A 24,609-nucleotide genomic window follows, 5' to 3' on the forward strand; every position below is an offset into this window, starting at 1 on the left:
AGATTGTCAAAGAAGTCTTTCTTAGCCTCAAAATTCTTGCATGCCCACTTTCTAGAAAGGATCGCTTTTTAGATGAAGCTACCAGTCCCACCTCCTGACTAAATAGGGTAGGGCTGAAGAACACTCTCCTGGAAAGGAGCAGTTATGCCCAGAATCTCAGGTGAGTAAGATTTTGCTTTAAAATCCATGCCTGGAGTTATGGTGGTAGTGCACACCTTGAATCCCAGCATTCAGGAGACAGAGTGAGTACAGGATCTCTGTGAGTACAAGACCAACCTGGTCTACCTAGTAAGTTCCAGAACAGCTAGGGCTGCATGGTGAGACCCTGTCTCAAATACGTGTGTTTGTGTGTGCATGCATGTGTGCATGTGTGTATGTGTGTTATTTTTTCCATAGTATCTTCCTTTGGAAACGTCTTGAGAAAACAAAGATTAAAGACTTCCTAATAGGAGTAAATAAAATTTGGCCTCCGAAGGACTTGCTGGCTGTTTCATATGTGCACAGAGCTACCATGTGAGACACCACAGGTCTTCAGACTCAAGATTTGAAATGGAAAACTATCTGGCCACTCCATCTACTATTAAATGAACTCATGCAAACCATATACGGTCCTCTCCTTTTCTTGAACTCTCTTACTCCCTTTTCTTTTTTGATACAGTGAGGCAGTTAGCCGTTAAATATGCTCTGGTGCTCACATGAAAGCCAGGGAGACCTGACAGCAAAGGCATGTCTCTTCAACAGTCTGAGTAACATGATCTGCTGGTATCTGATCAATTCTTTTGACAAGGGGCTGCTGAACACTAGTTCTGACAGCAGATGTAGCTGAGCTTTATAGAGGGACAAAAAAGTGAATTACTTGGAAGGTTGCAGAGTGAGTAATAAAACCCTAACATCTGGATTTTAGCTTTCCCAGTGAGAAGAGTTTGGGACTGGTTATTTTTTTCTCTCTCTTCTCTCTCCTCTTACTGGCCTCCATGATGGAAGTCTGAGATAAATGAGAAAATTTCTGGTCAGTTACCCTATACAAATTATGCTTAAAAGTGTAATGTAGTGGGATAAATGGAAAACTTGGGTAGTATTCCTTCTCTCCTAGAATCTGTGTGCAACACCATTCTTCCTCTTTTTCATGGGAAACCAGAGCAGTCATGTTTGGAAGTGATTTAAAAGAACCTTCATGTGTTACTTTGGCCCTCAAAAAGGAATTAGATACCATTCTATTTTATAGAAAAGGGAACTGGCTTATCCTGAGTTCTGTGATGACTGCACAGCCCCAGCAGCACAGTTGGTGTCTGTGTGAGAGCTCTTCCCCTCTTCTGACAACTGATACTCTGTGGCTCTCACTTGGCAGGTGGGGTGTGAGCTGCCTTTCAATCTCGCCATACTCCTGACCCTCAATCAACCCCACCTCTACCTTAATGATACAGAACATTTCTTATTCTCTCTTCTTGTCTCTTACTTTGAAATTATTAGAGACACTAAATAAGGACCATCTGCAGCCAGGCATGGTACATTCTTGTAATCCAAACACTTGGAAGGCTGAGGCAGGTGGGTCACTGTGAGGGTTCAAGGCCTTGTCTCAGAAACTGAAAAGAATGAATGAAGTAATAGAAGAAGATTTCAGTCTTCCCTGGAATTAGTTCAGCAGCAAGGGATTCTGGAGGGTAGTAAAGGTTTTGCTTTTCCTCTGTGTGTCCATGTGTATATGAGTGATTTTTATTGTTGTGCTCATGTGTAATACGCATTTTCTAGAAAAACTTTACATTATCTATAGAAGAAACTTGTTACTTCCTGTTGCTAAAAATCTTTTTTTTCTTTTTTGAGATAGGGTCTCTCTATGTAGTCCTAGATGTCCTGAAACTCACTATTGTAGAACCCATCTGGCCTTAAACCCAGAGAGATCTGCCCTCCTCTGCCTCCCAAGTGCTGGAGTTAAGTTTCTATTGCTGACACTCAACCCACAGACAAAGAGAATCTGACATACAATCATCCTTTGATAAGTGTTCCAGGTTTTAGAGGGGCTCTTCAGAACAACCAACCATTCCTGGTCACAGTGTTTATTACTTGGGTCTTAGGTGCAAAAGCAGGGTGACCACTCCTTTAAGAACAAAAGACAACAAGACAACGGGATGTAACTCTGAGATAAAGCTCTGCCTACTGCATAAAAGGCCCTGGATGCCATCCTCAGTGTTGAGAATAAAAACAAAATAAGATAGAGAATGAATGAAAATAATTTTGTTTGTTAATAATCTGAAGCAGTGCTTCTAAGAACATAGCTGTACATATGAATGTTTCCGGTTATGTACCTGGAAGGTGACTTTATATAAACATTTCATTTGTAGTTCTATTCAATAAATGCATTTAAGCAGCATTTTAAAATAGAGCTCTTCCTTTACAATTTAAACTCTTCCATTATATAATGATGATGTTTTAGGATCCACCTTTAACCAGTCAAACAGCCTCCCCTTTTGTTAAAGGAAAACATCATTGTTGATGGGGCTTTAATGTCTTATTTTAAAAATATTAGGATGTGGTTTATGGCTTCTGTAGTTTCTTCTCCATGAATTTCCATCATCTAATCAAGAATTCAAGCTGTTTGGTAATGGTTTATGATGCACTTGGGGCGGGGGTTCCCTTCATTTTTGTCTTAACTTTGGCTGCATTTTATAATGAATAGAACTTTTAATCTAACATGCATGATCAGTTGTTTTAAAGCATTGATCAACTTATTTTTCTAGACATTTGCCATTGCTGGACTTGGATCTGGACTAACAGAAGCAGTCGTGGTCAACCCTTTTGAAGTGGTAAAAGTTGGTTTGCAAGTCAATCAGCACACATTCACAGAGGTAACCATTTAGTTAGTAAGGAAATATAAAAATTGTGTATGTATGTGTGTATATCTGTGTATGTGTGTATATATATGTGTATGTGTATATGTATGTATGTGTATGTGTGTATGTATGTGTCTGTATGTATGTGTATGTGTGTATGTATGTGTGTATGTATGTGTATGTATGTATGTGTATGTATGTATATGTGTACCATACACAAAATTATGAATCCAGATCTTAAGCATAGCAAAACATTCTTTAAAAAGTAGAATAAGAAAAATTCAGTTATCTCCCATAAAGTGTTTAAAAGGAAATAAGATGGGATAAATAGGAGTATACATTTTTATTTTAGAGTGCTAATGAAACTTATAGTGACTTGCTAGGGTTTTTGCCACCCCCCCAAAAAAAAGAAATTCTCTTCTACACTTCGTGTGAAGAAACTGTAGCAAAACCACTGAGGGAATGGTATTATTGTACTTTTAGAAAGATGAAGTCATTTTTTAAAAAAATTACCTCACTCCTTTCCCCACTCCACCCATCACCCTCTCCAAAAGTTTCTGATAATCTGTCAAAGTTGTCTTTGTGTTATATCTGAATGAGCAAGTTACAACGAAGCCTGTGTAGATGTTACCACTTGGAGAATGATGGGTCTTGACATCTAATCACTGATACACAATGTTCAACGTAGACAGCTTCTCTTGGTGTTTGCTGTGTTCACTTCCTTCTACTTGCCTAATAATTCCCTTTACACTGCCAAATCCAACTGTTCCTGCTGTATTCTTTTGGATTCCAAACACAAGGCATGGAGAAAACAGGGAATTAACATTCCAGGTCCCTTCCTAGCTTTTTAAGTCCATAAGTGGGTAGCATGTGGTGTAAATTGGTCTGTGGTATCTGCTGACCTGGGTACCCTTGCCTACTACTTAAGCAGCTGGTTATGGGTGGAGACCCCCTCATCCCCAGCCCATTTCCTGCCTGCTGTTATTGCCTGAGAGTTGCCTGACAGCTTCTTGGGCAGGGAGAAAGGGGGCCCTACTCACCTGTCACTGCCAAGACAGGGGGAGATTGGGAAGTGTAGGGCTGCTGTAACAGATGGTATCTACTCAGGTGAAGTCAACATGATTCAAAGAGATTTGTTGTTGTGGCTGAAAAAGGGCTGAAAAATCTCTGTGTACCTCTAGATGTTTGTTTTGTTTATGTTGTTACCCAGCCTTACTAGCTTAAGAGAAAATGAAGGTGAGGAGTAGAAATAGAAAAGGAGACAGGAGCTTTTCAAATGCTCCCATCAACATGCAGCCCTTAAAACAGAATCTGTTTAAAATTTAAAATAAAATCTGCCCAAGAAAAATCAGTTTATTAGAGTGGGAAAACTACCATCAAGAAGAAAGTTTTGGAGATCACTACTCAGTGACTGATTTTTGTCCACGGGGAAGCCTGTCTTAGAGCAAGTGAGGAGCCAAGGAACAAACAAATCTTTAGATTCAGGTCTTTTTCCGGGCAACATATGACTTCAGGAGCAGGAATGGAACAGAATACCAAGGAACACTCACTAGAATAAAAACAAGGATTGTTCACAGCACTGTGTTTATTCCTAATGTTCTTTTCATCTTTCCTGCTCCCCAAGAGAATCTGCAGAGCCCAAGTAAGAACCCATGTTTTATGTGCTAGTGCTTTGCTAGGGAGTGATAAACACAATGCCCATTCAACACAAAAGCTTGCTGCATGTGAGCACACTCCAATCCCTTTTGCACAAGGGCAATCTGTATAAACTGTTTATGTATTTCAGTCATTTTTTATCCGAGCGATGGAAGAAGTTTGCTTGGAATCAAAATGATGAGATTTTCAGCAAAATGACTGGATATAGAGAGTATCATATTAAGTGAGGTGATCCACTCTCAGAAAGACAAAAAGCCCATGTTCTTTTCTCATACAGAAATCCTAAAATGTAATGCTTGCAAATACTGGTATAGACTTGAACTGGACAGGAGACCACAAGAAGAGGAAGGAATTTTTTTTTCCATTTTTTAATTTAAATTAGAAACAAGATTGTTTTACATGTGAATCCCAGTTCCCTCTCCCTCCTCTCCTCCCCTGCTCCCCACTAACACCCTACCTATCCCATGCCCTTTCTGATCCCCTGGGAGGGTGAGGCCTTCCATGCCGGGGTCTTCAGAGTCTGTCATATCACTTGGGATAGGGCCTAGGCCCTCCCCCATGTGTCTAGGCTGAAGGAGTATTCCTCAATGTTAAATGGGCTCCCAAAGTCCATTCTTATGCTAGGGATAAGTACTGATCTACTATAAAAAGCCCCATAGGTGACAGAAAACTTTAATGGGGAGGGAAAAAAGTTTCATGTGACATGAAAATGCAAAGAAGGCTACTGAAACTGGGTGAACACAAGGGAAGAAGGGGGCTGGGGAAAATGGGGAAAGAAAAACAAAAACCAATTTTTTACAAAAAATAATGAAATCTAATTTTCTGTAACTAATAATTTTTAGCTGAGTATACAAATGATGAATTCTTTTTCTAAAGTACCAAAAAGTATATCTTTCTGTACATAATGTAAGTATGCAAAAGCAGAAAAGATAATGCAGACTCTAGGGCAGCTATTGCTGGCTCAATAGGAACTAGTAGCTGTATGAACAGAACCAGGTGAATTTAATTTAATAGCAAATTTTACTTAGCCTGATATAACAAAAGTATTTTTAGGAAGTTATCTTTTTTGATCAACTTTAGAATTTTAGATTAGTAGGAAGAAAGAATAACACTTTTCTATATGAATACCTTCGTTATTGCCAACACTCCCCACCCGTGTAACCCATTTATTACTGCTGATAAACCCATATTAACACATCACCACCCAAAGTCTGTAGCTTACAGTAGGGTTCACCCCTGGTGTTGTATATTCTATATGATTAGATAAATTTGAAATATATTTACCATAAAAACAGGGTTGCACAAGTGTGAGGACCTGAATTCAGATCCCCCAAACCCACATAAAGTCAGACATGGTATCACACTTTTGTAATCCCAGCACTCCTATGATGAGACGGGATGCAGAGATCATGGGTAGACTGGCATGTGAATCAGTGGCAAAAGAAACCCTGTCAAATTAGGTGGAAGGTGAAGAGTGACACCTGAGGTTGTCCTCTAACCACTACACATACACTGTAGCACATACGTATCCACACACATGACTGTACATTCATATACACACATACACAGACATATCATAACACATATAGATGCAAATAAAAATGTAATTGTCCTATTGCTTTGAAGAAACACCATGACAAAGTGAGCTTATAGAAGAAAGCAATTAATTGGGAACTTGCTTACCGTTTCAGAGGGTATCTTCAGGTTTCTATTGTTATGAGAAGACACCATGAACATAACAACCCTTTTAAAGGAAAACATTTAATTGAGGCTGGCTTACAGTTTCAGAGGTTTAGTCCATTATCATCATGACAGGACATGGTAGCATGCAGGTAGACATGGTGCTGGAGAAGGAGCTGAGACCTTTATATCCTAGACTCCAGAAAGCAGGCTGATACACAGGAAACAGAAAAAGACTGTCCCACACTGGGTGTAGCTTGAGCATATGAGACCTCAAAGCCTGCTGCCACAGTGACACACTCCCTCCAACAAGGCCATACCTGCTCCAACACTTCCTAATAGTGTTACTCCCTAAGGGCTAAACATTCAAACACATGAATCTATGGGGGCATACCTATTCAAACCACCACAGAGGGTTAGTCATTATCATCAGGACAGAGAGCATAGTGGCAGGCAGGCATAGTGCTGGAAAAGTAGCTGAGACCTTTATATCGTAGACTCCAGAAAGCAGGCAGAGAGAGACTCTGGACTCTGGACTTTTGAAACCTCAAAGCCCACTCCCAATGACACACTACTCCACAAGGTCACACCTCCTAATCCCTCCCAAATAGTCCCATGCCCTTTCATCTAAGCATTCAAATATATGAGTCTATGGGGGCCCTTTTCATTCAAACCCCCACAGTAAAGAGTGTTTTTACTACCCAAGAATGCTCTATGCTCCATATTTCCTGTGAACACTTTATAGCATGTATACTAGTTTGTCTTAATAATAAAAAAAACAGAGACAGATTGGAGTTAAAGCTGAATATCAGAAAAGCAAAGCAGCCAACCACTCTACCTCAGACCGAAAGGTCAATCTTGTCCTCTCAGAGCATCTCCAGACTGCATCTGTCTCCACCAAACCTCAGATTGCATTGAGCTCCTGTCTCCTCCTGCCTTATATTCCTCTCTAGTGCTGGAACTAGAGGCATGGGATTCCAAGTGCTGAGATCACCTTTGTGTGAGCTGTTTCTCTTTTAGACGGGATTGGTTTCATGTAGCTCAGGGTGACCTTGAATTAACAGAAATTTGTCTGTCTCTGTCTCCTGAGTGCTAGGACTAAATGTGTGTACCACCACTGCCTGGCCTCTATGGCTAACTAGTGTGGCTAGCCTTGCACTCTGATCTTCAGGCAAGCTCTATTTGTTGGATCATAAACAAAATATCACCACAACACTTGCTTTTAAAAGCAGTACCTCCTCATTGTAGAAAATTTAGAAAATACAAAAAAAGTATAATGAAAGTATATGATTTCAAAAGAATGCATATGGATTCTGTCAAGGCTAAGACTCACCTTTGCAGGTACTCCACTGCTGGTCGGGTAGGAATGACTTGCTGGCCTATCTTAGGGCTCAACCTTTTATAATTCAGGTCTATGACTTAATTTATAGTAAGGATATCCATTTTTTCTGAACTAATTTTTAACAAAGTTTAAACCTTATGAGCAAATTATTTCAGAACGTATACAATCAGAACTGTCTAGAACAGGAAACCAGATATAGAAAAGGCAAAGCTGACCCATGGTTTGGGAGACACAGATTACAGCTCCCACAGTGCTTTGCACTGAGTAGCCTTGAACACAGATAGTACTTTCAGTTCCCTCATTGGCAAAATTGTGATGCTCAGTTCATCTTGCTTGTAGCAAGACATTTTTATGTAGAGGTTAGAAGCACAACCCTGAGGAGACTTCTTGGTCATTAACTACCTGGTGCCTTCATATCTCCTATGTCAGATGGTGCAATGCGGTTCAGCTATAAATGTGTATTATTAAATATGTGTGATATAGGAAGCTGCTAAAGCAATGTGTGTATAGTGATAGTTTTATAAATATTGTAGATATTATAATATGCTTTTTGTAAGAACTGAAAAGTGGTTATGCACACAATGGTCTTCACATGAGCCTGGCAAATAGTAGGCACTAAACCAGTGATGACTATTTGTGGATATGAGTTGGTCATATAAACCTTTTTGTTCAAGAAAAGATGATTTATTTTGAAATATTTTACTCACTAATATTGAGCAGTGGCTCCAGTCACCAGAACAAAAACAGCTTATTTATTGATGGCCAGTCTTCTTCCTGACCACTTTAGGTCCTTCTCAAATACCATCCATTCAGACTGAATTCTTCTTGTTACTTCATTTTACTTTTACTTTGCTTACAGCTCACATATAATTGTACAGATTTAGGGCCATAATGTTTCTCTATGTATATACATAGGCTGTGCATATACATCATATAATAATCAGATCAGGATGTTAGAGCCTATCTGTGATCTCCTATATTTATCATTCATTACTATAAGAACATTCAGAATCCTCTTTAAAAGTTTTGAAATATGAAATACAATACAGATTACCATAGTCCTCCTACTATTAAACAGAACACTACAATTTATTCCTTATAGCTGTAGCATGGAAGCTCCTTTAAAAAAATTGTAAGCAGAGCCTGAGCAGCAGAGCTGACACTATTGACCCCAGTGAACCAGCATGGAGAAAGTGAGCATGGGAGATCTGGTCCAGCCCCTCATCTGTCATATGGTGGTGTAGTCAGGGAAGAGATACACCATCACCCACTCTGCAACACCTCCCCATCCCTCACTCCCTGTGGCAGGGGCAGAGCTGACCCTGATCCTCACTAGCTTCAGCACTTAGGAGAATGGCCCCTACACCTCTCCTGGGCAACACAGTAGAGCTGGCTCTGACAGTCCAGGTGTGGTAGAGCTGACCCTGAGAATGAAAGCAAGAGAACTGGCCCCACCCTTGCTCATTGCTGCAAGGGGTGAACTAGCCTCAACCTGGTGGTGAGGACAGGGGAGAGCTGGCAGGCCGACCAACCCTGCAACTACTCAGGCCCAGAACCAGGATTATGAGGTAGCCCACTCCAACATCTACCTAACCCATCTATGATTGGTAGGACTAAGTGAAGGGGCTGGTCCTGTAGACCCAAAGCTGCAGGTCCTCATGACACTAGGGTGACAACAGGTTATTCAAAAGGAGTCCCAGTGAGAGCCCAGCAAAAACCAGAGGCCTTGAACCAGACCAATGACTCTTTCCAATGAACTCTTGCAAGGAAAGACATATGAACAAAAGGGGGGGCTATTAGAGGCTAGGTGGTGGTTGCACACACCTTTAATCCCATCACTCAGGAGTCAGAGACAAGAGGATCTCCATGAGTTGAAGGCAAGCCTGGTCTACTGAGTGAGCTCCAGGACAGGCTCCAAAGCTACACAGAGAAACCCTGTCTCAAAACAAAAAATCAAAAACAAAATCAAAAAAAAAATTAAAAGCAGAGCTATCATTTCATTCAACAATTCCAAAGAAAATGAAGCTTGGTGTGGCGGTGCATGCTTTTAATCCCAGCACTCAATATGCAGATAATGAATTTCTGTTAGTATAAGGCCACCCTGGTCTATATAACAAGTTCTAGGCCAGCTAGGGCTGTTTAGTGAGGTTCTGTCTCAAAGAAAGGAAGGAACAAAGGAAGGATATGAAATCAGTATATCAAAGAAATATCCTCACTCCCATATCAATTGCAGCATTTTTAATAATAATCAGGATATGTAAGCAACCTAAGTGTCCATGACCAATGAATGGTGAAGAAATAAATACAACATACATACATACAAGATGGAATACTATTCGACCTCAAGGAGAATGAAACCCCATCCTCTTTGGTAACATGGATGAACCTGGAGGACATCATGTTAAGGGAAATAAGTCAGGCGCAGGAAGACAAGTGTCACATGATCCCAATCATATGTGAACTCTGGAAAAATTTGAAGCCACAGAAATAGAGAGTAGAGCATGGGATGTGGGGGAATGGGGAAAAAAGAGGATTGGTGAGCCTAAACCTTTATCCTGGCAAGAGCAGCCAGCTATCAAACTGCTTACAGGTTTTAAATTACAGTGCAGGTCCACTAGCATAACAAGTAGTAACTAGCAATCTGTTAGCTGTGAATTGCAGCAGAAATTGAGGCCACTTCAAGAGGAAGTCTGCCACAATCAAGGTATTCTTCTTCTGCAAGAGTTGTGTGGTGTAAACATGGATTCTTCATGGAGTCTCTTCACTTCAGACAGTGGGTTCAGAGAAGGCTGAGTTCATCGTCAGCCACTCACAGCTGTAGTTGTGGTGGAGCAACACATGCACGGACTACACGCAGAATGAGCAGCTGGCTCAACACCTCCAGGAAAAGCAGGATGGTTTTCCCCGTGGAGGTTCATTCCGCAGCCAGATAGTTCGTGTCCTGCCAACTTGTGAATTTCTCAGGCATCCTGTCTACACTCTTCACTGCCCTCACGTCTGGGATGTGAACTGCCCATGGAATCCAACACAGGTTATTTTAAATTTTCTTATTTCCTCTGCCTGAGGTGGTGAATCAACGGGATCTTTTAAATAAGAAATTTTCCAAGAAGGTCCCACAGCTGTGAGGGATTCGGCTGTAGTGGAAGGGAGCCTAAGAAAACAGCATTCTATACTACATTTTCTATTACACTTAGCTTCTTTTAAGCAGGGGGAGAGTGATAAAGATATGGCATAAGGGCCGCCATGGTCCCTACTGCACAGAACATGGTCTAGGAGGAGATGTCAGATGTTAGGTGCATGGCCCTCTGGATGGCATAACCAACAAAGGGCAGGAACCCAGGCCCTCTGAAGCATACGGTCCCAGGAATAAGGCCACTGGGCTGAGGTTCAAGGACTTGCAAAACCTCTCTTTTCAATGATGCTGGCGGGTAGTGAGAGGAGCCACGGTGCTGGGGCCCCTAGTAAAAGTCCGATCAGAGTCTCTCAGGCATGACAGGCACTGAGCTGATTCCTACTGCCCCAGTTGTGTTCTCTGTGGTCTAGCAGATTCTTTAGCCAGTCAGAAATATGTTACCCACAAAATATGCCTTCCCACCCGGTTTAACCATGAACTATTCCAGAAATGTAAAGGAAATTGCGGTTACTTTGGTTCCTAATAAAAGCTTCACATCCTTAGAACTTGTGTATAAAACGTTTCAATAGGTGTGCTTGTCTTCCTTTGGATCCTTAATTACCACCATATCACTTAAAGACTATAATCCCTGCCACACTTTCGACAATTCCAACGCCAGAACTTTGGCCAGCATCTTAATATTTGCAGCAGGTAAAGAAAACTGGCCTCTAATTTAAATACGCTCAACCTTCTGTGGGAAGTAAAATAAGCACCACTCTGTCATGCTCCGGTTTGGTTCAGTGGGTGTAAAAACATGTTCAGATAAACTCGAGGTAGACCCAAATTTCCCCCTGTCCTTCAAAATAAACCCGAGTGAAGAGATCTCCACATCTGTAATATCTTTGGTTTAGGACTAAGCTTGCCCACAGATTTCTGTGTTGGACATGGTTTGCTCATCCGGAGATGCCAGAAGTATGACATTGTGGCTTGTCCCTGATGTCCCTTTCTGTCCTCTACCCGGATGCACTTTTTTTGTCTGTGTGTTTCTAAGACTTAGAGGCCTCCTATCACTTGTGCTAAACTGAGTGATGTTTGGCATGCTCTCTGCTAGCCTGGAAAATGTGACTTTCTCCCCAGGAGCAAAATCCTGTATGAATTGTTTCCCAGTTTTTCCTCTCTGCTTTGAAATCTACTTCAAAGTTATTATTTGGCTAAAGGGTTATTTTCCTTCCCTTGAGGTCTATAGGATTGGCCTCTGATGTGTGGCTGGGACACACGTTTTTCTTCTCCTCTGTCATTTTTGTCTACATTACACATGAGCATGATATTCTCACCCCCAAATATTAAGCTAAAGCTTTAGAAAATTAAAAAGGCCTGTCTTACTTCTATTTAGTCTTTAAATATGTCTAATCCAAGAGAGGAATAGTCTCCTACAAACTTGCTCTGTAATTATAATTTTAAGGCTTGATGAGCAGATAGCAAATGGATAATTGATGGTGAATCTTTAAAGATAGAATTTTTTTAATTAGTTCAGCATTTTCTTGTGACTTTAGAGAATACCACTAAATATAGTTCTGCACACATTATTCTAGAAGCTTAGTAATCTACCTGAGACCTATTAGATCATATATAATATGACAAAGTTTAGTGATTACTTTCTCTGTAGATAATCAACAAGTACTTTATGAAATGTAATTACACTAGGGTCAACATAACCAGGTGTGTTTTGAGAACAGCCTTTTCAAGAAAGAAAAATGAGAAGCTGTTCTGGTGACACATACAATGAGTATGTGACTATATTTACAAGTGTGAGAATTCAGTGACAAGGAAATTGCCAGCATTCACGATGTTGTACCAAGTTCAGATTCTTCTTGCATCACCATGTGAAGCACTGACTGGTGCTATTCAGCACCTAAGTTGTTCTCTTCAGTGTATGATGCTTACAGGCAGAACAGAGAATTGTGCCTGTGTATTTGTTACTCTAGTTATCTTTCAACAAAAGCCTAAAGGAGCAGCCAAGTTGTCTCTCTATTATCATTCACAGAAAATAGACTTTAGTCTTCCACTGGGCTGTGTCAGGAACCCTAGGTTTTTGTTTGCAAACCCAAGACTTTGAAGTAATGATAATAGCTCCCATCTATAGAACATCTATTTGCCAGACACTGCAAGACAACTTACATGGTTTTCCCTTTTATTTAATATTGAAAATGTGTTGTGTACAGTTATAAACTACTGAAGAATTATGCATTGCTTTCATGAATCAAGTCATAGCTAGAGAAGGAAAAGTGCTGGCTTCTCCCACCACTTCTCTCTGATCTTACCCTGCAGGTCATCATGTAAACTCATCCATTACATTTGCTTGGTATTTCAGATCCTCCCAGCATCTCTATAAGGTTGAGGTTTGTTCCTATTTCGCAAACAGGTAAAATAAGGCCCCTCGTGCTAGTAAGTCTAAGGAACTGGCCATTGACATGCGTAGCACTCTTTAGCCAGCCATGCTCTTCTGTTGGAATAAAGAAGCCTGGATAATCAAGAAGTGCAAAAGAAAATCCAAAGGGGGCGTTTCTGAAGCTTTGATGAAGCAAAGGCTACTTCCTTGCTGCCAGCCTCCTTCCAGCAGTGGTGTCTGTGGCCACAACACTGTCATCTTCCTTCATGCTCTGCCAACAATGCAGGGAGGGATAGTGTCCCCACCATCCCTTATGAGTGACTGTGGGACAGCAGCTTGGTGTTGACATAGATTGTGAACCAGCATCTAGCAGAGGTTGTTGGCATCAGATTGTCCTCCATACACAGAGGACTATTTCAGGGCTGGAGTGACTAGGAACATGAGCCATCCTTGCAGAGGACCTGAGCTCAATTCCCAGTACCCACACAGCAGCCCACAATCATCCTTACCTCCAGTTCTATGATATCCAGTGCCCTCTTCTGACCTCCGTGAGCACCAAGCATGTGTGTAGTACACATACATACATATAGGAAAAATACTCATACACATAAAATAAAATATCAATGAATAAATCCAAAAAGAGGAAACAACTAAAGAAAACTCAAGACAGAATGTCATTACATTAGGGGAATATTTTTGTTCATAGTCATACCCTATTAAATTAAATTATAGTGGTAAATTAATGAAATAGCTAAACTAAAATAAGTGCGTACTTTTAAGCCCAAATGCTTTCTTTCACTTGCATTTTTTTGTAGGTGAAAGGAAGGTTTTTCCTTTCTTTTTTCTTTCAAATTTATGAAAATTCTTCAAGACATGATTTGAGTAATGAAAAGTGTAGATGGTTGTCTATTTCCTGAAGAGCCAGCATATTTTCCTACCTAAATGTGGCAACTGGGTATCCTTTTCAAAAAGCAGTATTCATCCCTCAATGATTGCAGAGCCTCAAGCCACCATGGACAAACCTCGTCCCGTTTGCTTTCCAGATACATGATGCTACACAGAGCAACGGCCGTATTCACTCAGCATTTAGATGCAGCACCACTCATCTTGCCATCTCAAGCAGGTTAAGGATTGCAAGAGTGCTACCTTTTAACAGTGTGCTTAGAGTTCTACCTTGGCCTCAGAGATGGAGGAATCTAGATACACCATGTGCTTGTACTCCTGGCTACATTCTGATAGCTATTTACCCAGGGAACAATGCCTAAAACCTCTGTCTGTGAGCTGGCAAGATGATTGGAGCCAGTTCTGGTCAGTAGTTAGATGGAACAGCTCCAGAAAATATAGCTCAGGTTCCCATAAACGATCTTTGTAATTTGTTAGTAATACTGGGTTCTCAAAGAGAAGGGAATCAGTGCCCAGGTGGTACCTGATAGCATGATTTAGGCAAAAAAAAAAAAAAAAAAAAAAAGGCATTTTCTCTCATGTGTTTGTCTTCTTTGAACTTTTGAATGTTATTATTTAAATAAATCTCATGGTATATATTTGAGATTTTCAAGATAACATTTAGGGATCCTTACAGATAATAAAATGGTTACACGCAAGAGAAATGGTTCTTCCAGAAGGCCAGTGTTCAGTTCCTAGCACCCACATTGGGCAGCTTACAATTACTTATGACTCCAGCTCCGGGGTACCCAATGCCCTCTTCTGGCCTCTATGGGCACCCACACAGATGTGCACATATACACACCAGGGTTGGGTGGGGCACATACATATAAATAAAAATAAACCTTAAATACTGTACTGAAGCAAATCAACATACCACCTTACATAGTTACTTTGGGTGTCACAAGAGCAACTAAAATCTACATATTTAACAAACCTCCTCCAAAGCACAGCCTTCTTAATGATGGTCCTAATAGGACCTTGGATCTCCAGGATTATTCATCCTACATGTCTGCAGCTCTTTGACCGACATCCCTCCATTTCCCTCTCCCACTCCCTGGTAATCATGGTTTGATTCTCCATCTCTGCATATTTAACCTTTTGCTTACATGGGTAGAAAAGGATCATGAAGTCCTATTGCAAGTTGAGGATGTATTGGCAACTAATAGCTGAGAGAGAGTAACTGTTTTCTTCTGGGGATGTGGCTAGACATACTCCATACAAACTTCCCTTTAAAAAAAAAAAACAGCAAGACTATGCAATATTTTTCTGTGATTTAGTTTATCTCATTTTATTTCATAGGACCATAGCATTTGTAGAACCTTTTGATATGTGTGAAACTTATAAGCATATCACTCCAAATATAAGCTATAGCAAAATATTATCGTGCCATTTCTAGAGTAAGAGCAAAGCACTATGCTAGACTTTTATTGCAGTCTCTAGGAGGTATAGGCATTCAACATATGTGTGGAAAAACATGGAATTTCCATTGTTAGCATTTGACAGACACTGAAATCAAAGTTAGAGCTGAGGCTGGTGCTCACTTCTGTCATCCCAGTGCTCAAGAGAGACTTGCCTATCAATATTACCTACATCCCATAACATTTCCCATATCCGACATCCCAATCCACTTGTTCTTCTATCATACAGCTCTGATGCTGACAGGGGAAAGTACATGTGGGAGAGTTAGAATGCAGTTGGTCCACAGTCGGTAACTAAATATGAAAATTGGAGACTGAATCTAAATTTCCCAAGGAAATTGACCTGATACTAGGATGGACAGTGTTGGAATCATTTGGCTGATGATGCTAATCACTCACCATTTTGTTTAGAAAGGGAAGCCCAGTAATCAAATAAGTTTAGTAAAATCTCCTGTGTTTACAGAGATCTAGTCAAAATAATTCTACATTTTACTATTTAAGCATCCAAGTGGAAGTCATGTTTTGCCTTTCTAATTGAATATTTGCTTACATGTGTGTGACACACAATCCTTGAATGAAGCAAAATAGTCCATCAGACTTCTAATGTTTGTAGGTACTGGAATGCTGATTGCTTTTTATCCAAAACTCCCAACTTTAAAAAAAAAAAGTATTTATGTACTGTTATATATCTGCTACCTGTGGTAGTTGAATTAGTGAGCCTAGAAATCATATCACCTATTACAAGGATGAGAATGGGATGGGGACCACTTAGATGCATTTTACCTTAGGAACTTGGTTTAACTAAGCTAATTCTCCCACTCCTCTCACTAAAATACTGATAATGTAGGATACCCACCACCCACTTTACAGGGTCAGTGTCAGAAACAATCTAACATATTGGCAGAACTCGGGAGATGGTTCAAACATCTCTGTTTGAGCTTTGACATTACCACCTCCTCTGTGATATCTGGTGCCTGAGACACACACACACACACACACACACACACACACACACACACACACACACACACTTCCCTGCGGTGGAAGTTCAGCGTGTGCACTTCTCCATCCCAACCTTCACTCCCCACAGCCCCCCTTCCCTTGGGTTTACCCAGCAGAGTCCCTAACAAAGTTAACACCACCAGGGACAGGATTTGCTGCTGCACAAAGGAGGGTGGGCACTGCCTGGAGGGGTCCTTAGGCAGGCCTTGGATTAGGTTGGGTCTCATAGTCACCTCCCACTATCTACCTGTAGACCTCGTATATCCTTTTGAAATTTAAGGGAGAATTGTTGGGCTGTGATTGACATCCTTGGGAAGAAGGGAAGAGGTGAGGTAAAGATGAAGTGAGCCTGGGTGAGACGCTTCCTTTGGCTTGTTTTAGAGACACTTGGGTGTGTGGATCCACTTGGAAGTGGATCTGTAGACTCCCGTCATGCATGCATTTCTGGAGGATTTCATCAGAATCCAGGAATCTGGAAAAGGGACAGGACAGCCAGAAGATATTGGGAGAAGCATGTCCTTCTTTCCCCTCCAACCAACTTCACCTTTTTCATTTTATGGGTGCCAGTGTTTTGCCTACAGGTATGTCTGTGCACTATGGGTGCTAGGAATTGAACTCTGTAAAAGCAGCAAGTTCATTGTCACTGCTTCAACTATCAAGAAATTTATATCCATTGTTTTATTATCATAACTTCTATTATTGTCAGTGCAGAGAGCTACACGAAGACAAAACATCTATATGCATAAAATAAAAAATAAAAATTAATGAAAAATGACAAGCTCCCCCTTCTCTCTACCCCCTAGAATGTAGATGAGGGAGGATGGAGATGAAGAGGGCACACCTTCATTGGTCAGTCTGGCCTGGGACTCCTTATCCTTGCCCTGTTTCTCCTGTCCCTAAGTAGCCCTTATCCCTCCCCACCTCTGTGCTGCCTTCCTTAGACAGGGGAAGCAGATGCTTCCATGGCTTTCTCAGCACTTCACACACACTGATAGACAATTTCTCATCCCTTTTGAGAACTAGAATGATTTGGGTGTCAGTCAGCACACCAAAGCACACATAAAAATGTCCCACACTATAGAACCCAGAATAGACATTAACCTCAAGAGAACTCTCTGGGCATCCTTGTGAGATGAATTTTGTTGCTTCAAGATACATTCTTACATGATATTTTCACATTACAAAGAAGTACTTGCTTAGGGTGACATAATTAATCTTCATGAGTGAAAAAGGTAAAGCTAATTATAGAATTGTCACTAGTTGGAATTTTAAAATGTGTTACTATTAAAAGCTAGACCATTTACTATATTAAATGTGGTGTATAGTCACATAGCATCAATTACCAGTTGAATGATAGGTCTTGGTTGGTTTTCTTCCTTTGTGTTCAGCTGCTGATGTGGTTTTAATTGCAAATGATAAGCGAATGCTTGGAGTCAAAAGTGTGGTCTACTGCTTTGGCCACTGAGCAACCTGCTCCACCTGAACACTGAGCAGATGTCATGTCAATGCTTGCCTCATAAGGGAAAAATTAAAAGCTGAGAGGAAAAGGGAAGATGTCCTTAGTGGCGTACCTCCAGAGAGGAAACAATCACTCATAAACTCAAAAACTCCAGGGAATGGTTGTCGCTATATTGTAATGAATTGTAAACTTTAGAAAAAAACAGAGTGGGCTGTTTAGCAAGTTCCAAAGACTCCAAAGGTTGGATTCTAGCAGGCGAGGCATTTCAGTCTCCATAATAATCAGAGGGTGGGAAAAGTCTAAATTAAAGATAACCTATTGCTCCCAGTGCCATTGATTGATAAGGCATCTGAGAAAGTGATACACACACTGATTGTCCACCTATGTGAAGAGATGTATTATCAATAGTTGTTTATCCACGGTCACTTTCTAAACCAGTGAGAGTTAAAATCATTGAGGCAATGTTTAACGTTAGCTTGGGGGAAAAGGCATAATTTATAAAGTAAACATTGTAGATGGGGAAGCCAAATATAAATTCCTTTTGTATGACATGAAGTTATGGATTACTAAGGTATCTATATGGATAATCCCTCCTTTAGAGTGGGTAATCCAGAACTGGATACAATTATTTACATGCTAAAAGTGATGGTAATTATTACATGACATTAGTTTCACTAACTCCACAAAAGATTTTTTTTCTTTGCCAACAATTCCTTATTAAGACTGCTGCTATGCATAAAGTTTTGGGATTTTGGGGGTAGGGAAGAGAGTTCTAAGTTTTAAAAGCAAAGATATAAACACATTTTTTCATGTTTGGGGAAATAGTTCCTCATAATTCTGGCATGAAAGGATGTTAGTGTAGTAATTTGCTGTGTTCCATGGTCCCAAAGACGATGTCTCTTGCCTGGTTTCTCTTTTGAACAGCAACCATCTACTTTTGCTTATGCAAGACAAATCATTAAGAAGGAAGGCTGGGGGCTCCAGGGCCTCAACAAAGGATTTACAGCAACTCTGGGACGTCATGGAATTTTCAACATGGCTTATTTTGGCTTCTACCACAACGTCAAAAACATTATTCCAGCCTGTAAGGTAACTATATAACCATTTAAGATCTGTTGGGTGGAAAGTCTACCAATGTTCTTAGCTTCATCTATACAGCGTTTGTCATGGCCCACCAAATTGGTATCCATTATCTATTTGACCCCATCAGACTATGTATTGAGCTCTGATATTTCCCTCTCAAATCCAGAACCTGAGGCTTAAGGAGATCAATAAGAAAGCTGAGCCTGAACCCAAGTCAAGACGGGAGGACAATCTCCACGAAACATGTCTCATTTACATATGAATGCTTTCTATTCATCCCTAGCAGAAATCTCCACAAACTGGGTTATCATTTCGTTTCTACATCACTCACATCACTTTCTCAAAAACATGGAGTTGTTTTGTTTTCATACTTACTTTAAATCAGTTCAGCTCACAGGGGAAATGCCACGCTATGTTTCAAATTTTGTGTTGATACTCATTTATAAAATCACTTAGCTTGATTTAGGAGAGGGATAAACCAGCTCCTCTGTAGTCATTTGCTCTTGTTACAATATAACAATGGTGACGATTACATTATCTTTTTAATGATAACTTACAGAAGCCAACAGTCTTCCAACTCCTACAGTATGAAACTAGACTACTTGGTATTAAACGATGTTAGTGTAGTGATTTGCTGTGTATTTATTGTAGGCAGGCAATGTGTTGGCAGTCATTAGTCAATAATGCTTTTAATCGTGTATGAAAAATGCTTTATAAACTCTCAGATTCTGTTTTTCTAAATTTGGACTGCTACTCTAAAAACAAACCCCATCACAGTTTTTAGCATGCAATAAATCACCATTGTCTAAAAACATTTATCCCTCCAGCATGCCAAGGTCTACACTGCTGTCATCTCCCACTCCCATTTATAAAACACATGTAAAAATGGAAGCTAATAAAGACAGGGGTTTTTCCTGGATTTTTTTCCCACTGCTGTGTCCTCAGAGATTAAAACAGTGCCAGGTGCAGAGCAGGTCCTCAGAAAAAAATCTCTATTAAATGAATCACATGAACAAAGGAAGAAATGACTGGAAAAAGTGTTTCCTTTCACTGCACACTTTAGGGATACCTTGGCATTTGGGAGACCCACTATATTAATTGATGTTAGTGTATAGGAAGCTGGGAGAAAGTTTATGGTAAAAGGGCTTAGAGCTAGAGTGGGTCTTACCTTAACCAAACAGAACCCCAAGAAAAAGAAAATACCACAATAGGATCTTTGTGTTCAGAAAGTGAGATGTTTGGTTTTGGAAGTGCTTCTTTAAATGGAGATTTTCACATTGCCGAGATAAGTTTCCCCAGGTTGCCTCGGTAGACAGCCAGAGCAGGCATCTTGGCAAAACCGAAATCTTAATGACATCAGAAGTATAGACAGGCTACTGCTTTGCAGGCAAAGTTCCAGAGAACAGAAAGGAAAGGCATGGTGGCATGAACTGTTCTCTCCATGTCTCCCTAGACTCGGTATCTTGTCCATTCTTTTGGAAGTCTGATTAGTGAAATGTCAATGGGTGCTTCACAAGTAAGTTTCTGTTAGCTAGCATTTCCTACATTGAGATTAGACTATAAACAAAGGCTTAATTTATTAACCAGAACCCTAAGGGATATTAAGTTCTCTCCCAACTCTTTAAACAAAGGTTATGGGCTGGAGAGATGGCTCAGAGGTTAACTGCACTTGTTGCTGTTGCAAAAGGTCCGGGTTCAATTCCGAGCCCCCACATGGTAGTGCACAACCATCAGTCACTCTAGTTCCAGGGATCTGACACCTTCTTCTGGCATCTGTGGGCAAGCATGTGGTGCTCACAAATGCAGGCAAAATACGCGTGAAGGTAAAATTAAAAATAACTCTAAGTTATATTTTGTTCATTATGGTTTTAACTCCCCGCCCCCCAGGGGACAGTCTTGTTCTCTAGCCCGACTCTGACCTTGAACCTGCCACCTAGGCCAGGCTAGCTTTAAACTCATAATCTTCCTGCCTCAACCTCTTGAGTGGTATTGGAATTGACTTTTGAAATTGTGTTATAATCTTTATCAAGCTGAAAACTTAAGGCAAGACACTTCACTCTCTCACACACCATCCAATGTAGGATAGAAGGAAGTTGCCGAAACACAGTTTATAATTGTTTTAAAAAGTAAAAGACATGGGGAGAATAGTTCATACTGTGCCTTTCTCTGGTCTCTGGAGCTTTGCCTGCACAGCAGTAGCCTGTGGACACTTCTGATGTCATTAAGATTTAACCATGCTATAGGTATGGTGGCTCACACTTATAATTCCACCACATGGGAGAATGAAGCAGGGGAATGGCAGCAAGACCAAGCAGGGCTACATAGTGAGTTCAAGTCTAGCTGAACTACAAAATGAGGCCTTCTATATGGATAAAGTTCAGAGACTGGAGCAATGGCTCAGTGGTTAAGAACACTCACTGCTCTTCCAGAGGACTCAGGTTCAATTCCCAGCAACCACATGAAAGCTCACAGCTGTCTGTAACTCCTGTTCCAGGGGATCTGATTGCCCCATACAGACGTACTTACAGGCAAAACACCAATGTATATAAAATTAAATATTTTTTTAAAAAGTGAAAGTTCAATAAATCCTAATGTAATCCTTTCTCTACAGCCTTACACTAGTGGAGAAAGCCAAGGAATTGCTTCCTAGCTATTTGACTATCAACAATTTCAAACCTTGACCCACATTGGGCAGTGCTGAAATCTGCTATGTAGGCTCAGAATTTTGTTTCTACACTTTAGTTCCCAAACTAAAATAAGTTGTTCCTTTTTGTTTAATGATCTTGGCATTTGGGCCCCGTATATAGGAGGAATTCTGTGTATAACGTGTGGGGTCATCAGGTCTGAATGTCACTCTAACATGTAATTTTTGAGTGTTTGATAGGTGCCAGACCCCAAGGTAAGTACCAGGGGATACAATAGTGAGAGCTGCCGTAGAGTTTTCGAGGTAAGAGATAATAATCAAAAGCAAGAAAACACTCAGAGTTATGAATGACCCAAGGCTGGAGTCAAGAAAGACTTTTCCCCTAAGGAAGTGGCATTGGAGCTGACAAGCACATTAGTCCTTAGCCAGTGACAATGCAGGGACACAAGCATTCTAGACATATGGAATATAGAGTGTCAGGCTCTAAATTAGGAAGGGGTTGGTAGTTCTGGATAAATGGAAGATGCCTTCATGTAATGAATGCAAGAGTGTCAGGCCAGGAATAAGGCTATATAAGGCCATACTGAGGATTTGTGTCTTTACCTAAAATGCACTAATGTCTTAATCCATTATCTGTGATTACGGCAAAGTGTTTGAGTCTGGGTAATATAGAAAGAAGAGGTTGAATCGGTAAGCCAAAAATTAGCTGCCCCATCTGATGTGGTTCTTCTGTCTCACAATAAAATGGTGGGGGTGGGGGAGAAAAACAGGAAGTGCACTGCATACTTTGGGAAACAAGAGTCCAAGCACGTCACAACAGCCCCTCCTGAGAGTAACACTCAAGAACAGCACTGACTCCTTGCTAAGGTCGAGCCTCCATGGCACAGTCACCTCTGAAAGCACCTTCCACCTCTCAGGGTCATTACATTGGCAATTAAATTTCAAAATCAAATTGGGAAGTAGCATTTTCTAGACATAACAGGCAGATACACCACACACATAACAAGACAGCACAGTCTCAGGCCATACAAAATAACCGCATGAAGTAGTGGAAATGGCTGCAGAGTCACACACATAGGCCAGAAGTCTATTTGCAAATAGTAGCTACTGAGAGTGGAAAAATCAGTTCTCTTCAATGGAGTACCACTGGATATACCAGCCACGCCACAGGACAGGCCCCTGATTTAGGAAGTATTAGCCGACACAGAAGGATTCCATGTTCGTAGTGTGTGTGTGTGTGTGTGTGTGTGTGTGTGTGTGTGTGTGTGTGTGTGTGTACTTTATGTTTCATTTTGTTCTGTTTTGTTCTTTTTATTTCATTTTTGTGGGGTTTTTCTTTAAAGAGAATGGGGGACGAGACAGAAGGAAATAGAACACAAAATTGGGTAGGTAGGAAGATGGAGAGAATATGGGAGGAGTTGGGGAAGTGTAAAACATGATCAAAATGTATTGTATAAAAAACTTTAATGAAAAATGGTAAAAAAAAAAAAAGATGAGAAAGAATTTGGGTGTGGGATCTGAGAGGAGCTGGAGAGGGAGAAGAATATTATAAAAATACATGAAATTCTCAGAGAATAGTTTTTTCGATTGTAAAATCAGTTCTAATGAGGGAAAGGGATCCAAACCAAACTAATAGGAAGCCAGCAAGAGTTTAGGCAGAGGAAGTACCTGACCTCTTTGGTTCCAGTGTGGAAATGGATGGGGTGGTAATGGTGAGAGAAAGGCAGAATGTATACGTGGAAAGTATTTCAATATGAGATTGTAGGGTCTGGAACTGAAGGGCTCATGGTGAAAACAAGGTAAAGTAGACAGACTGAGAAACAGTCATGACAAATCTCCAGGATGTAGTGATGGAAGATTTGGACATGTTGAGGTAACATATTGAGGTGTTAAAATTGATACTTAGAGTTTTGGTTAGGCAGCTGAAAGGGTAAGGAGGCCCTTCACTGGGGAAAACGCTTGTGAAGAGAGAAACCAGCTGATAGAAGAAAGTGTAGGTTCAGTTGGGAAACTGAGTCTAACTGCATTTGAGACTGCAGAATGCAGACATGGAGTCTATTGGCTGAACATGGGTTCTGGGGCTTGAGAGAAAGAGTCTGAGATGAAGATACACAACTAGATGTCATCCAGTAACCTCCATGGGAACAGAGGGCCCATTCCTTCACACTTCCATGACCTTGAGGCAGCCGCTTCACTGCTCTGAGCTGCAGACATTTTCATCTATAAATTGAAAAGCTATGGTTGTTCTTTATAATGGATAAAGTCATTTTGAGAATTAAAATAAACAATATACAAAGTAGTTTATAAATGTTAAGATGCCATAAAAGTGTTAAGTGTGGTGGTGCTGATGACGGCAATGGGAAGCAGGAGAGGGGGTGGCGCCTGTGGTGGAAGCAGTTAGCATGTAGAATTACGTGAGCAACTTTTCCCTAGGACTATTCTTTTTGCACTTAAATGAACACTATGTTTTCCTTGCCTAGAACAAAGTCATTGATTTTATGTGCTCTGTAATCTAAGCCTGACTCAAAACTGGGAAGCCAGTATTCTTTAAATTTAAACCATAATAAATCAATCCTTTGTGAAGGGGAAGGTATGATAATCATTAAAACATGTTGAAGAACGTCATTGGGTTGTTATAAACTACGATGAAGAGGTGGTGCTCCTTGAAGGCATTATCCCATCTTTGCTGTAGCCTGTCTCTTGCCATTCACTTTGGACAGTTTGTTTACAGGGTTATTGTTTCAATTCTCTCAGCCAGCAATTGGTCATTCTCTTGTTCCAAGGGAATTTGAGATTTCATCAACTCTGACTGGCATGAGATATTTCTAGATTTTTCTTTAATTTTTTTAATCTCTAATGCCTTGCAGAATTTTTCCATCTTCAAAGCATTTGCTTTTGCAAGAAACAGTTCATAATGATTAGCTCTGGGAGTAAAAATCGAGAGGCGTGCGTGCATGTGTGTGTGTGTGTGTGTGTGTGTGTGTGAGAGAGAGAGAGAGAGAGAGAGAGCATTGAGTATGAAAAGTAAGTGGTATTGTGGTAGTGAGGGAA

At 40.6% G+C, this 24,609-nt stretch overlaps 1 protein-coding gene across 1 annotated transcript in view; it reads left to right on the forward strand.

Moving 5' to 3' along the window:
• The window catches only part of Slc25a21 (solute carrier family 25 member 21), a 211,856-nt gene that overhangs the window by 168,923 nt on the left and 18,324 nt on the right, over window positions 1-24,609 (forward strand). Inside the window, exons 6-7 of the mRNA XM_035445876.1 lie at window positions 2,736-2,843; window positions 18,756-18,920. Coding sequence (XP_035301767.1) covers window positions 2,736-2,843; window positions 18,756-18,920 — 273 coding nt within the window. The remainder of the gene's footprint in view (window positions 1-2,735; window positions 2,844-18,755; window positions 18,921-24,609) is intronic.

Source organism: Cricetulus griseus, chromosome 5 (assembly GCF_003668045.3).
Source record: "Cricetulus griseus strain 17A/GY chromosome 5, alternate assembly CriGri-PICRH-1.0, whole genome shotgun sequence".
Taxonomy (NCBI): Eukaryota; Metazoa; Chordata; class Mammalia; order Rodentia; family Cricetidae; genus Cricetulus; species Cricetulus griseus.